General features: G+C 45.9%; 1 protein-coding gene across 1 annotated transcript in view; it reads right to left on the bottom strand.

Annotated features, from left to right (window-relative positions):
• ptprt (protein tyrosine phosphatase receptor type T) overlaps nucleotides 1-14,847 on the bottom strand; it is a 382,622-nt gene that overhangs the window by 263,727 nt on the left and 104,048 nt on the right. The window contains 5 exon segments of the mRNA XM_037782155.1: nucleotides 3,202-3,244; nucleotides 3,246-3,377; nucleotides 5,638-5,753; nucleotides 8,271-8,352; nucleotides 13,598-13,708. Coding sequence (XP_037638083.1) covers nucleotides 3,202-3,244; nucleotides 3,246-3,377; nucleotides 5,638-5,753; nucleotides 8,271-8,352; nucleotides 13,598-13,708 — 484 coding nt within the window.

Raw genomic sequence — 14,847 nt, 5'->3', positions numbered from 1 at the left:
ACACCTAGCTAAGAGTTCCAGTCCTACAGACAGTATCACACCTAGCTAAGAGTTCCAGTCCTACAGACAGCGCCACACCTAGCTAAGAGTTTCAGTCCTACAGACATCGCCACACCTAGCTAAGAGTTTCAGTCCTACAGACAGCGCCACGCCTAGCTAAGAGTTTCAGTCCTACAGACAGTATCACACCCTAGCTAAGAGTTCCAGTCCTACAGACAGCGCCACACCTAGCTAAGAGTTTCAGTCCTACAGACATCGCCACACCTAGCTAAGAGTTTCAGTCCTACAGACAGCGCCACGCCTAGCTAAGAGTTTCAGTCCTACAGACAGTATCACACCTAGCTAAGAGTTCCAGTCCTACAGACAGCGCCACACCTAGCTAAGAGTTTCAGTCTACAGACATCGCCACACCTAGCTAAGAGTTTCAGTCCTACAGACAGCGCCACGCCTAGCTAAGAGTTTCAGTCCTACAGACAGTATCACACCTAGCTAAGAGTTTCAGTCCTACCGACATCGCCACACCTAGCTAAGAGTTTCAGTCCTACAGACAGCGCCACGCCTAGCTAAGAGTTTCAGTCCTACAGACAGTATCACGCCTAGCTAAGAGTTCCAGTCCTACAGACAGTATCACGCCTAGCTAAGAGTTCCAGTCCTACAGACAGTATCACACCTAGCTAAGAGTTTCAGTCCTACAGACCGCGCCACACCTAGCTAAGAAGTTTCAGTCCTACAGACAGCGCCACACCTAGCTAAGAGTTTCAGTCCTACAGACAGCGCCACGCCTAGCTAAGAGTTTCAGTCCTACAGACAGTATCACGCCTAGCTAAGAGTTCCAGTCCTACAGACAGTATCACGCCTAGCTAAGAGTTCCAGTCCTACAGACAGCGCCACACACTAGCTAAGAGTTTCAGGTCCTACAGACATCGCCACACCTAGCTAAGAGTTTCAGTCCTACAGACCGCGCCACACCTAGCTAAGAGTTTCAGTCCTACAGACATCGCCACACCTAGCTAAGAGTTTCAGTCCTACAGACAGCGCCACACTAGCTAAGAGTTTCAGTCCTACAGACATCGCCACACCTAGCTAAGAGTTTCCAGTCCTACGGACCGCGCCACGCCTAGCTAAGAGTTTCAGTCCTACAGACATCGCCACACCTAGCTAAGAGTTTCAGTCCTACAGACAGTATCACACCTAGCTAAGAGTTTCAGTCCTACAGACAGTATCACACCTAGCTAAGAGTTTCAGTCCTACCAGACAGTATCACACCTAGCTAAGAGTTTCAGGCAACATTTTGTACACCCTGATCAGCAGCCAAGAGCAACTTGACCAGTTTCAAATGCTGAGCCGAGGACCAAGGACAAGTCCGAGTCCAACAAGGAACGAGTCCAAGGCAAGTACACGACTGTGGACAAAAAGTGGACTCGAGCCCGGACTCGAGACCAAATCAAATGTCAATCAGCTGGTAACTTTCTGGGAGTGTTAGTGCCGTAATATCATTAGAGAGTAATATCTTAGTGGCTGAAACTCATGGTGATATCAGCGTCTGCCTCCTATTCGTTGTGGAATCCACCCAAACAAAAAGAGACGAGCAGACAGTAAAGGAATGTAATTATGTCTGACAGCAACAGATAGCTGTGATGCTATAATTCTATCAAAGGCCTTACAACAAATTATCCAGCCTCCTCAGTACATCATATCCTTCTCAGCAGGACGGTGCTGTGCTTCCTGTTGTTTACATCAACCCATGGGATGGGGAATCACAGGACTGCTTAATATGTTCTGGCCTGTACTGAGATCACATTAGAGGATCTGAATGTCCTCAACCGGGGATTGATGAGCAGCACAGATAAATACAGAGAGAACAAGAGGTGAAGAGGAGAGAAAGAGAGCAATGAAGAAGAACAAAGACAGGAGGAGAGAAGAGGATTCAACTGACTATATTTAACCACTTTAACCCAAATACTCCCATTAATGTTCTGCTTGTTTGGCCACATCCTGTATTCTCTGCTTGTTCAATTCAATTCAATTCAATTCAATTCAATTCAATTTATTTTTGTTATAGCGTCAAATCACAACAGAAGTTATCTTAAGACGCTTTATATATAGAGCAGGTCTATGACCGTACACCATAGTTTAGAGACCCAACAGGATCCACCAAGGCGCACTGTAGCCAGGAAAAAACTCCCTGATTAGTGGGAAGAAACCTGGAGCAGAACCGGGCATCTGCAGAGACCGGGGGGGGGGGAGGGGGAGTGGGGAGAGAGAGAGAGAGAGAGAGAGAGAGAGAGAGAAGCAGCCACATTAATAGCCCAGCAGCTGTAATAACTAATACAAGTAGGACTGATAACACAAAACCAATAGTGGTGGATGGAAAGAGTGATAATACAACTATCAGAATTGATATCATTGGGTCGTCCTCAGACGGGCTTTCAGGCGTAGCTTCCAGCTATCTCAGTCCACCATACATCGGCTAGCTCGCCAGCACTAGTCCAGCATCTCTCCTCAGTACGACCATGTATGTTGGTGTGGGACGTCCCTGTTCTTGTTCTACACTGTGTATTCTATTGCAGGCCCCGTTACATCCCATAGGAAACTGATTAGTTGTGTAACATGTTATACATATTTCTGTGCTGTGTTTTGGCATCTTTGGAAACTTTGGAGTCTTGCATTGAATTTAAAATAGAGCTCTGTGGGTTTTGAACACATGGAAACTAAAATAGCGGACCGGCAAAAGGTTGTGGGGGTGTAAGAGGTAAAAGATAGGATATCCCACCTATTCCCTGCATGTATTCCTGCTGAACTACTGGGAGGAACTGGATGCTCTAGAGGTATTCTTTTAAACAAACAAACAAACTCTAAACCCTATAACCCCAAACCTTTGAGAGAAAAGGAAGAGGAAGGAAGAAAATGAAGTTTAAGACTGACAGAAACAGGCAGGAATGGGAGTGAAAGGGGCTCATTGGGAGTTCTAGTCACTTCTCTGTTCAGTCTGTTCAGTATCAGTCCTCGGCATCCTCACCTGCACTAATGAGCAACAGCCAAACACTCACGACCACAAGCCAGGCTTGTTTCTCACTTTCTCTACTTTAAAGGAGTTGTCCCACTTTGCTGCATTCACACTGATCACATTTGTCAAGCGCTGCTCTTCTTCCCCCGTTTAAATTCATCACAGACACTCTGCTAGTTCACAGCAGAACGTACCTTTAACGATGAGGTCGGCGTAGTTGGACACCCCTGAGCCGCCGTTCTGATCGAATGACACAGCGGTAGCGGCTGGTGCTGCGCTGCGATGTATCGCCGACACTGACTGTAGCAGAGAAACGGCGGTGGTTCACCACCCTGGTCACCATCAGCGCCGTGTCTTTGCCGTTCCACTGCTGCAGAACCAGAAAGATGAGACCAGTCAAGTACTGACAAAACGATGCTGACACACAAAGAGAGGCTTTTCAGGGAAATTCAGATCTGATCATAAATCCAAACACAGATCGTTGCATGCAAGTGATGAAATACACGTGTGAATGTAGAAAGACGAGGAGACAGAATCCATGACATCATTTTGGTTTACTGTTTGTAGTCATCTGAAATGTACTGGAGCCTGATAATCCTAATCTGGGAACAGGATGTGAGAAGAGAGGTTTGCTGCTGGCATGTTGTTAGACATCTGTCAGTCAACTGAACCCTCTTTCAGACCAATAGACCTCTTTCCTGTCAGTAACCATGGTGACGTGTTTAGTGGGCGGAGGCAAAATAATCCTCTGAACACGCTAGCTAACGCTGGCTAGCTAGGCTAGCTAACGCTGGCTAGCAAGTATTGTTGTCTTGTTTTTTTAACAATGGCTGAAGAAAATCCTAGTTTCTCTCAGTATGTGCTGTCTCTCACTCTCCAGGATCACCAGTGATAGTGGAGAAAGTTAACATGAACCAACGGGACCAGATTAGCCGACCCCTACGCCGCTGGAGACTACTGCAGGAGGAGGAGACGGCTGGATAACGCTAGTTAGCTTGCTAGCTGGTCCGGAGAATGACCAACTAGCTAGCTAACGCCTGCTCTCCTCCCGGTGAAGTCGTCTCCTAGCGGTGAGGAGTGAGGCAGAGGGACCGTGACCCAGAGGGACCGTGACCCAGAGGGACCGTGACCCAGCGCTGTCCTCTGTTGGCCTCATTTTCTGTAGCGTGGTGGAATTTAGCAAGGTAGCTAGCTAACTAGGCCAGTCGCTAAATGAGTAACAACTTAATGCGTCATCCTCACACTGTGGTCACAGCGTAGGAAAGCACAGTGCTATCACCAGATGACGGACAACTTTGTTTCACCTCATTTTCTGTGTTTCATGACAGCATGGTGGAATTAGCAAGCTAGGCTAGCTAAGTAGCCTTGCGTCTGACCAGCGGGCTGGTGGCCAACAGCAGCGCTGGAAAGATAAATTGAGGGCGTATAATCTTTTGGATGCCTAATGTTAACTATCTTTCAGTAAAGTCAGTCAGAAAGAGAGTCGGACAATATCGGAGAAGCGTTTCAGAGACGGAGAGAAAGGGTTGCTAATAGTTTAGCAACATTTACTCCAGCTAACATGATGACCTCATCATGACGTCCACACTAGAATGGTCTATATCATGAAAAACGCATGAGAAGAAGTGAAATTAATTCTTCAGTCTCTAAATTACTTTGGGGGAAAAAAATTAATTTCTTAGAAAAAAATGGAGACTCTTTTCGTTGACATGGATATGTGGAAATATGAGTTTTCTTGGTGTCATCCGAAGAACTACAGGATGCTGAAGGCACTCTCACATTGACTCCAGTATTGGGCCACGGTGGTTTCCATCATGTAAGGCCCGATCTGTCCCCTCAGCCAATGGCTGCTCTCACACTTTCTACACCATTTCAAAGTCTCCAGTGATTCCACAGGCATGCACACCAGATCACCCAGTTCTGTACTGGTATACTGGTATACTGGTACCACAGAACCTGGCAGGAAACAGGAGCAGTTTGAACAGTAAACACTAGAGTTTCAACACTAAAAAGCGTACTGCTTTGCATACGATGCCCACATCTCCACATCCAATCACCTTCACCACTGTAGTATTATCTGCCGATCTGGAGGAGCATGCTCCCCCAGCAGACCTGCAGTCAGTAGGGCCACTGCTCTCCATGCAAATGTCATTACTGTACACAGCAGCGTCCTCAACCGTGTACACTCATGTGCACTGAAAACATGCAAGATTGCCAGTGCACATGTAAAGTAGAATGAGTGTGTACGCCTGGATGCACACACACACACACACACACACACACACACACGCGCGCTTGTACAGAGATGGAGTCATCGGTGCAGAGAGGAACAGGGACTTTTAATCAATCCTGAAATGGAGCGGGGGGGACTGGGGATGTTTTCCACCACAGACTTTCTTTTCATCTTTATTGATTTCCTACATAAGAACTGCATTTGTTAATGATTTATAGATTCCATCAGATTCACCTCTTACTACACCTTTAGGTGGATATGCCACAGCGCAGCATTACATGCAGCATATATTTCACCAAACACTGAAAAATATGCCACTGAAACACAGAATGACGTGTCAGTTATCAGTAAGTTCTACAGTGCACACTTCCTGCTGATGTGATAAGAAGGTACGAACCTGAAGCCACAGTTTATCGTGCTGAGACCATTTCCCTCCGGCGGTACACTGAAACGTAGCGTTCTGACCCACGTTCACCTCCACGTTCTGCAGACGCAGGAAGTGAGGCGCTTTACCTGTAATACACACAGTAAACGGACACGTCAACATTCAGTTAGAACATCCTGGAGATCTAAAGTGACATTTTTTAAGAAAACCCCGGTACCCTACACCATACTGACTCATTCTGATTTATAGCAACATGAAATCACATTGTTGCATTTATTTGATTGTTTATGTACATTTGGGTGGTTCTTCAGAAACACCATGAAGTTTAAACTCATTCTGTCCGAAGAGGTCTTCAAGTTATCTGAACTAATTAAAGAGACTATATGTAAGTTTTTTACACATATACACATTTTTTAATGTCGTGAACAGGTTGTAACCTAACCTATACCCTCCGTGACTTTCTGGGTTTCCTCTAGCAGCCTGTAGACGGCTTTTAATGTGAAGAATGTGAGCTGTTCTTTCTAGGAAAATCCAAACAGATGTTATGTCATGTTCACTTGTGAGTGCCTTTTTCTCTTCAGCTCCACTTCAGGGCTAACAGCGTGCAATGATAGCTAACGCTCGGTTACAAATGGAGTCCGCTAATGCCAACAGACGACCCGCCTCCACCACAACTCAGACTCCAACACAAACCACAAACCCGTCTGGCTAAACAGGAATGTGACCGACGGAGGAAAACTAGGATCAACAACAGCCTTGGATTCATGGAGGGACCTTGGTTTGGTTTTAGAAAGCTGGCAAAATTCCTAATGGACAGGTTAGCTAACATTTCTGCCAAACATGTGAAATATACAGTATGGTGATAGTGTGCTTTTAACTGTCAGTCACGTTCAGTCTCGTGTGTGTTGCCTCACTGTTTTGTCCGATGCTCGCTCGTGTCTATGTAGAGCGAGCATAAGCGCGAGCAACAGGACGCTGACTGTCGTTGACTTAACGGCGGTGTCGCTGTTAGCAAGACATTTCTGATTCTTACATTGAGTCCCTTTAAAATTCCATATTCATGTAATGAAGCAGTTGGCAGGCCTCTGATCATGTTATTACAGACATTAGGCAGATGCTAGTGGTGATAAGAAACGAGACTTGCAGGACAACAATAGTGATCCAGTTGAAACAGGGCTGAGCCGGCAGAGAGACTCACTGTGAGACAGATGAGACAGACGGTCAGGACTCTGGGTGACTTTGTCCCGGCATTGAGAGCAGCCAGCGACTGGTTAATTTCATTGTGACTGTCTGCAGACAGATGAGGTCTAACAGAGTATGCATCGATCATTTAACATGATAATGGGCCCTGACGCTAACGGTCATGGTGGTACCAACAACAACAACTTCTTCTTTCTCCTCCCTCTCTTTACATCATTTCACATTTCTGTTTCCTACTTTATTCTCTTTCTTCCATTGTGGATGCCTCCACTCTCTTCTTCCTCTTGCTTTCTACCATGGACTCACCCACTGTAATCTGATTACTGACTGGCACAGAGGAGCTCAAGTGTTCTGTAATATTGGGTCCAACACTACACCAGAATCAGCTGATTCTGGTCCTGATTCTGGTCCTGATTCCTCCTGACGATGGTCAGCAGAGTCCTGATTGTTTGATGGTTCTAAAGAAGATCTTTCCAGATGTTCCTGTGGTGTGAGGTATGTTCAGAGTGTTTTTACATCCTCTGATCAACTCTGAAGTCCATCCTGGACGCACCCACTTCGAACGGTAAATATTAGATGTTGAATATTTACGATCAGATATCCTGTTGTGTGTGTGGGGAACCCCGAGGACAGCTGATGACGCAGTCACGTGGGAAAGAACAATAGCCAATAGAGAACCAAGCTGACGGAAGAAGGAAGGACAAACCACCGCCGTCATGGCGGCCGCTGCTAACGCATGAGCTAATGCTAAACGTGAAGCATAAAGTAGTAGTAAGATGGAGCTTAGAGATGGAGGAGCAACTTGTTCATCAGGATTTCTATAACGTGTCTCCATGACTTCATCAATCCATCCTAAAAACTAACATCACTAATTCTTACTGCCCGTCGTCCGCCATGTTTTGTTTACACTGAAGTCACGTTTGATCGCCAGAGATTTAGTGAGATTAACGTTTTTTTTTGTGGGACTCTTGTTGATGAATGAATGTGTTGGTGTGTGGTGTTGCTGTTTCTCTCCACACACTATAGGAACTAAACTGTTAAAGTTAACACAACATGTCGTTATCTGAGGGCTCTCTCACATTTTACACATCTGGTAACATCTGAAACATCTGTTAGTGTGGACTGGCCTTAAGTTAGAGAAAAGAGAGTGCTGTGCAGAGTGAGGAGGTGATGAGGAGAAATGGAAAAAATAAACTAAAATGATGAAAAGCAAAGCTTTGAATATGAAAACCTGTAATCAGACTGTCTGAGAGGAACTAGATCATGCTGCTGTACTCTACACTAAGACCTGAACAGAGAGTAATACTGAGTAGATGAGGAGGAAAATCCTGTTTCTGTCACATGTGAGTGATGAAGGCTCTGAGCGTGGATCTTCATCCTGACTGTGTGTGTGTGTGTGTGTGTGAGCTCTAAACAGCTGATGCTCAGTGAGGTCAGTCACTTACGGCACGGGTGAGCCAGAACTCGGATGTCATCGACGGCGATGAAACCTGGATGGCCTTGAACTGAAACCGCTTCGAATATTACCTGAGAGAGAAAGGAAGGAAGGAAGGAAGGAAGGAAGGAAGGAAGGAAGAGAAACAGAAAAAAGAAAGGATCAGGTTGAGCCAAAGTTTTCTCTAAAAGTAAAGAAACTAAAATAAAAATAAAACTGTCTTTCTCCCACAACATCTTGACGCCCCTACGAAGCTCATATGGAAACCCCAGGGGAATTTTCCACTGAAAGTCAGCAACTCTTCCTCTCTTCACTTCATCCTTCTGTCTCCATCCTTATGCCAGCCGCATATGTCCCTCTTCCTCCTCCTCCTCCTCCCTCTCATCTCATTCTCTCATCTTTCTCTCTTTTTTCTCCTTCCCTCCCCTTTTTGTCTTCCTCTTTATATATATTTTCTCTCTCTCTATCAGTGTATATTTCATCTCTTCTTCTTGTAACTGCTCTTCTGTGTCTCTCCATCACATCACTCACACATTTCTTCTGTTTTTATATTTTCTGTAGCTCAGATGTGCAGTGAGTGTCAGGGTGACAGCAGTCAGCGGGGCTGTCAGGGGGCCGTGCACTCCTGACCCACCATACACACACATATATATATATATATACATATAAATATATATACACAGCACTGTGCTGCTTGTCAGGATCCTCAGCAGGATGAGCTGAGACTCAGTTTGAATACTAAAGACTTGTGGGGAGACTTTTCTCTCCTTGTCTCCTTCACAATAGAAATCCCTCTCTGACACACATGTCAGCGCTCTAGACGTCACAGACTCTGGTACACAGTTATTATTCTGTGCCGGATACGTTTCATCACAGGACTCTAGTCACATGTTCTACATTGAACTATAATAAAGACAAACACACGGAGGACAATCAGGGAGCTTTCTGGCTGCTTGACTCACTGTCCTCCATGTTTGTCTCCATCGTGCAGGTCAGACTGTGTTTACGTGGCCACAGACCAGAGAAGGATACAATTAAGAAACACATGCACAGGAAATATGAGAAATGTGTTTTAGCTTTTGGATATGAGTCAACAGGCGGAAAGTAAAAGTGTTCCTTTGTCAGTGGAAATGTAAAAGAAAACACGTACATTTAATCTTCCAACTGACCAAACTTTAATAATACATTATAGATGCTACACATGTAGCAGGGACAGGTTATCCTCACAGTTAGCTGTTAGCCTCAAAGACTCCTTATTAGGGAGGGAACACACACACACACACACACACACACACTTATGTAACTTTGGTTTTCATTGTGCCTCTGATCTGTGTGTGTGTGTGTGCGTGTGTGTGTGTGTGTGTGTATTTAAGATGCCCTGCTGTGAGTTTTTATTGAGGAAGCACAAAGCAACTGTGTTTTACCTAATGAATGTTCAGTAATTGAAGGCACCCCTGTGTCGCACGCACACACACACACACACACACACACACACACACAGTCATTAAACAGCAGCAGCTTTGTGTTTCCATATTAAAGGAATAAACAAAGACAGAGAAGCCTGTTGGTCATCTGACTTCCTGTTTAAGTGATGAAACTCAAACAGTCACTGACCTCTGACCTCTGACCTCTGACTACCTACACATTTATTATACTGTCAATGGTTAACGCCACAACACGTTGATACAAATTTGTTTTAACGCCAATAATTTCTCAGTTTTAAAGCTAGAGTGAAGATACTGGTATCAAAGTAAACAATAATAGCCCTCGGAGAGCGCAGACCTCCCCCCCTCTCCGTTAAGCTTGCGCCATCATCCACGTGTATTGTTGTTTATGTTGAGATCAGCTGTACGTAGCGGAGCAGCGTAAAACACGTCATTCAAACTGGACAGAAACAAAATAAAACTCACCTAAACCGTCGTCGTCTCTTTCCAACAATCACCGAGTGTGATTTGTTCCAACTCAACTGTCATTTCACAGTTTAATGTGAAAAAACGGCGATTCTACAGTTGTCGCCCCCCCTCCACCCCCCTCTCTCTCTCTCTCGCTCTCTGTCTCTGAAGAAAGGAGGCGGGGTCATGCGTCATCAACGTGTCATCAGCTACACTGTGCATGTGTTATACCCAGAGGTCTTAATGTTTTGGCTGATCGGAATCCATAAAAAAATTCCTGAATCCTGATTGTGGTCCGGATCGCCACCAAAATCAAATGGAAAATTGTTCATTGTGCCACACCCCTCCCCCCCTCCAACAATTTCATTAAAATCCACCGCAAACTTTTGGAGTAATCCTCCAAATGGACAAACCAACGAACATAACCTCCCTCCTCGGCCTTGGCCGAAGTAACTATAAACCTGATGAATCCATCAATGTCATACTAACTTGTCATTAAGGAGGTTAGATAATGCTCCAAATATATAATAAATATATACCTATATTAACTTGTCACTGTTAAAACAGTGAGAGCACATAACTCTTTGCACACAGTCTTCTAGGTATTTTATTTTTATTGTAATCTCACACAAAAACAACAGATGGAGATAATTTGATAGTATTTGTTTGGTTTACAGCTGCTGGCTCTGAATGAGTTAACTACTGTTGAGTTAATGTTAGTCTGCTACTCCGTATACTGTCCACAGAGCATGCTAAAGTTAGTCTGTATGTAGCATCGTAGTCAGCGATGAAACATCATAACGTGCTCATTGTTAGTTCCTCCAAATTGGTGTATTCCTTAAAAATGTATTATAATTATTATTATTATTATCAGTTATCCATCCATCCATCTTCAACCGCTTATCCGGGATCGGGTCGCGGGGGCAACAGCTCCAGCAGGGGACCCCAAACTTCCCTTTCCCGGGCCACATTAACCAGCTCTGACTGGGGGATCCCGAGGCGTTCCCAGGCCAGAGTAGAGATATAATCTCTCCACCTAGTCCTGGGTCTTCCCCGTGGTCTCCTCCCAGCTGGTCGTGCCTGGAACACCTCCCAAGGGAGGCGCCCAGGAGGCATCCGTGCTAGATGCCCGAACCACCTCAACTGGCTCCTTTCGACGCAAAGGAGCAAGGACTCTACTCCGAGTCCCTCACGGATGACTGAGCTTCTTACCCTATCTCTAAGGGAGACGCCAGCCACCCTCCTGAGGAAACCCATTTCGGCCGCTTGCACCCGCGACCTCGTTCTTTCGGTCATGACCCAACCCTCATGACCATAGGTGAGAGTAGGAACGAAGATTGAACGGTAGATCGAGAGCTTTGCCTTCCGGCTCAGCTCTCTTATTCGTCACAACGGTGCGGTAAAGCGAATGCAATACCGCCCCTGCTGCTCCGATTCTCCGACCAATCTCACGTTCCAATCGTCCCCTCACTCGAGAACAAGACCCCGAGATACTTAAACTCCTTCACTTGGGGTAAGGACTCATTCCCTACCCGGAGTAGGCAATCCATCGGTTTCCTGCTGAGAACCATGGCCTCAGATTTAGAGGTGCTGATTCTCATCCCGACTGCGTCACACTCGGCTGCGAACCGATCCAGTGAGTGCTGGAGGTCGCAGACCGATGATGCCAACAGGACCACATCATCTGCAAAAAGCAGCGATGTGATCCTCAGCACACCGAACTGCAAACCCTCCTCCCCCCGACTACGCCTCGATATCCTGTCCATGAATATCACGAACAGGATTGGTGACAAAGCGCAGCCCTGGCGGAGGCCAACCCCCACCGGAAACGAGTCCGACTTACTGCCGAGGATCCGAACACAGCTCTCGCTTTGGGCGTACAGGGATTGGATGGCCCTGAGAAGTGCCCCCCTCACCCCATACTCCCGCAGCACCCCCCACAGTATCTCCCGGGGGACCCGGTCATATGCCTTCTCCAAGTCCACAAAACACATGTAGACTGGATGGGCATACTCCCAGGCCCCCTCCAGGATCCTTGCGAGAGTGAAGAGCTGGTCCGTTGTTCCACGGCCAGGACGGAATCCGCATTGTTCCTCTTCGATCTGAGGTTCGACTATCGGCCGAACCCTCCTTTCCAGCACCTTGGAGTAGACTTTACCAGGGAGGCTGAGCAGTGTGATACCCCTGTAATTGGCACACACTCTCTGGTGTGGGAACCACCACCCCGGTCTGCCACTCCTTAGGCACTGTCACCGACTTCCACGCGGTGTTGAAGAGACGTGTCATCCAAGACAGCCCCTCCCCACCCAGAGCCTTCAGCATTTCTGGGTGGATCTCATCAATCCCCGGGGCTTTGCCACTGTGGAGTTGTTTGACTACCTCAGTGACTTCCACCAGGGTAATTGATGATGGTCCCCCATCAGCTTCCAGCTCTGCCTCTACCATAGAGGGCGTATTGGTCGGATTCAGAAGTTCCTCCAAGTGCTCCTTCCACCGCCCGATTACCTCCTCAGTTGAGGTCAACAGTGTCCCATCCTTACTGTACACAGCTTGGATGGTTCCCCGTTTCCCCCTCCTGAGGTGCCGGATGGTTTTCCAGAAGCACTTTGGTGCCGACTGAAAGTCCTTCTCCATGGCTGCTCCGAACTCCTCCCACACCCGCTGCTTTGCCTCCGTCACGGCAGTGGCTGCTGCTCTTCGGGCCCGTCGGTACCCTGCAACTGCCTCCGGAGACCTCCGAGATAACATATCCCGGAAGGCCTCCTTCTATATTATTATCAGTTATTGTATTATTATTGATTCATACTGTAAGTGAGCCAGGGTCCCTGTTGGTGTAGTTTTAATATTCACTACGTCAGAGAAACAGTAGTCTGTTCTCGTGGCAGATATGTGACCATGATGTCAGCATGACGACGTTAATAAAGCCTCCTGTAATGTCTGTGACTGTCTGTGAACTGAGCGATCATTAAAGAATTCATTAATGTCATTATGAACAACAGCCATGACCACGGTCCTCAGACACTTGTGTTAAAGTCACATTAAACATCTTTAATATAACAGCAGTAGTTTTATTGTAGCGTTCACACATGAAGCTCCTGGCTGTCCGTAAAGTAAAGCACATATTTAACTTCAGGAGGAAACAATTAAAAAGTCAAACAGCCCGAGGCAGGACAGCTGACATATTAAATATGTACTGACACATGACATCAGGGAGAGTAATTATAGATCTGAATCTCATTAAAAGAACACTTTAATCTGTTAGATAGAGGATGAAATGATGGAAGCATTAGAAATACAGTTAGCTCCATCATTTATCTCTACCATTTCAACATTAGTATTATTATTGTAACTATTATTAGTGTGTGTGTGTGTGTGTGTGTGTGTGTTTGTGTGTGCGTGTGTGCGTGTGCGTGTGTGTGTGTGTGTGTGTGTGTGGGTGTGTTACCTGGTAGGAGTTGGGCCAGAAAGTGGAGATGGCGAGCTCCGCCTTCACCCAGCCTTCAGTAACCGTATCGGAGGCGTTCCAGACGGGGTTACCCTGAGCGCCACCGTTCACCTGCAGGAACACACATCATAATCATACACAATTATACACACCATAATAATACACAATAATACACACAATAATAGGGATGTTAATAATAACCCATCAACCGACAGTAAGCATTTTAACTAATTAACACTATATTAAGAAGTGGAGCCGGAGTTGCAGGACACAGGAAGTTGGCTCTGGTTTCTTGAGCTAGTTTGAGCAGAGCGGAGGGGTGCAGCATCGCCCTGAAGGGGTTTATTTCACTACAATGACCCACTAGCTGTACATTATCTTGCTTATTATACGGCTACTTACTGAAGAAATCAATATTTTGACACAAAAAAACGGTCATCCAGAGTCTGACATCAGAGCTGCACCCATAGCAACGGTCTGTTATACCTAGCAACGGTCTGTTATACGTAACAACGGTCGGCCATACCAAGCAACGATCTGTTATAGGTAGCAATGGTCTGCTATAACTAGCAATGGTCTGTTATACGTAGCAATGGTCTGTTAAACGTAGCAACGGTTTGTTATACATAGCAACGGTCTGTTATACGTAGCAATGGTCTGCTATACCTAGTAATGGTCTGTTATACATAGCAACGGTCTGCTATACATAGCAATGGTCTGTTATACCTAGCAACGGTCTGTTATATCTAGCAACGGTCTGTTATACGTAGCAACAGTCTGTTATGCATAGCAACGGTCTGTTATGCGTAGCAACGGTCTTTTAATCATAGCAACAGTCTGTTATACGTAGCAATGGTCTTTTATACGTAGCAACGGTCTGTTATACCTAGCAACGGTCTGTTATGCGTAACAATGGTCTGTTATACATAGCCACGGTCTGTTATACGTAGCAACGGTCTGTTATGCGTTGCAATGGTCTGTTATACATAGCAACAGTCTGTTATATGTAGCAACGGTATGTTATATGTAGCAACGGTATGTTATGCGTAGCAACGGTCTGTTATACATAGCAACGGTCTGTTATGCGCAGCAAGTGTCTGTTATATGTAGCAATAGTCTGTTATGTGTAGCAATGTTCTGTTATGTGTAGCAACGGTCTGTTATACGTAGCAACGGTTTGATATACATAGCAACGGTCTGTTATGCGTAGCAAAGGTATGTTATACCTAGCAACAGTCTGTTATACATAG

The sequence above is a fragment of the Sebastes umbrosus genome, chromosome 1 (genome assembly GCF_015220745.1).
Source record: "Sebastes umbrosus isolate fSebUmb1 chromosome 1, fSebUmb1.pri, whole genome shotgun sequence".
NCBI lineage: Eukaryota > Metazoa > Chordata > Actinopteri > Perciformes > Sebastidae > Sebastes > Sebastes umbrosus.
Note: the sequence above shows the minus strand (reverse complement) of the source record. Positions and strands in the feature narration are given on the sequence as shown.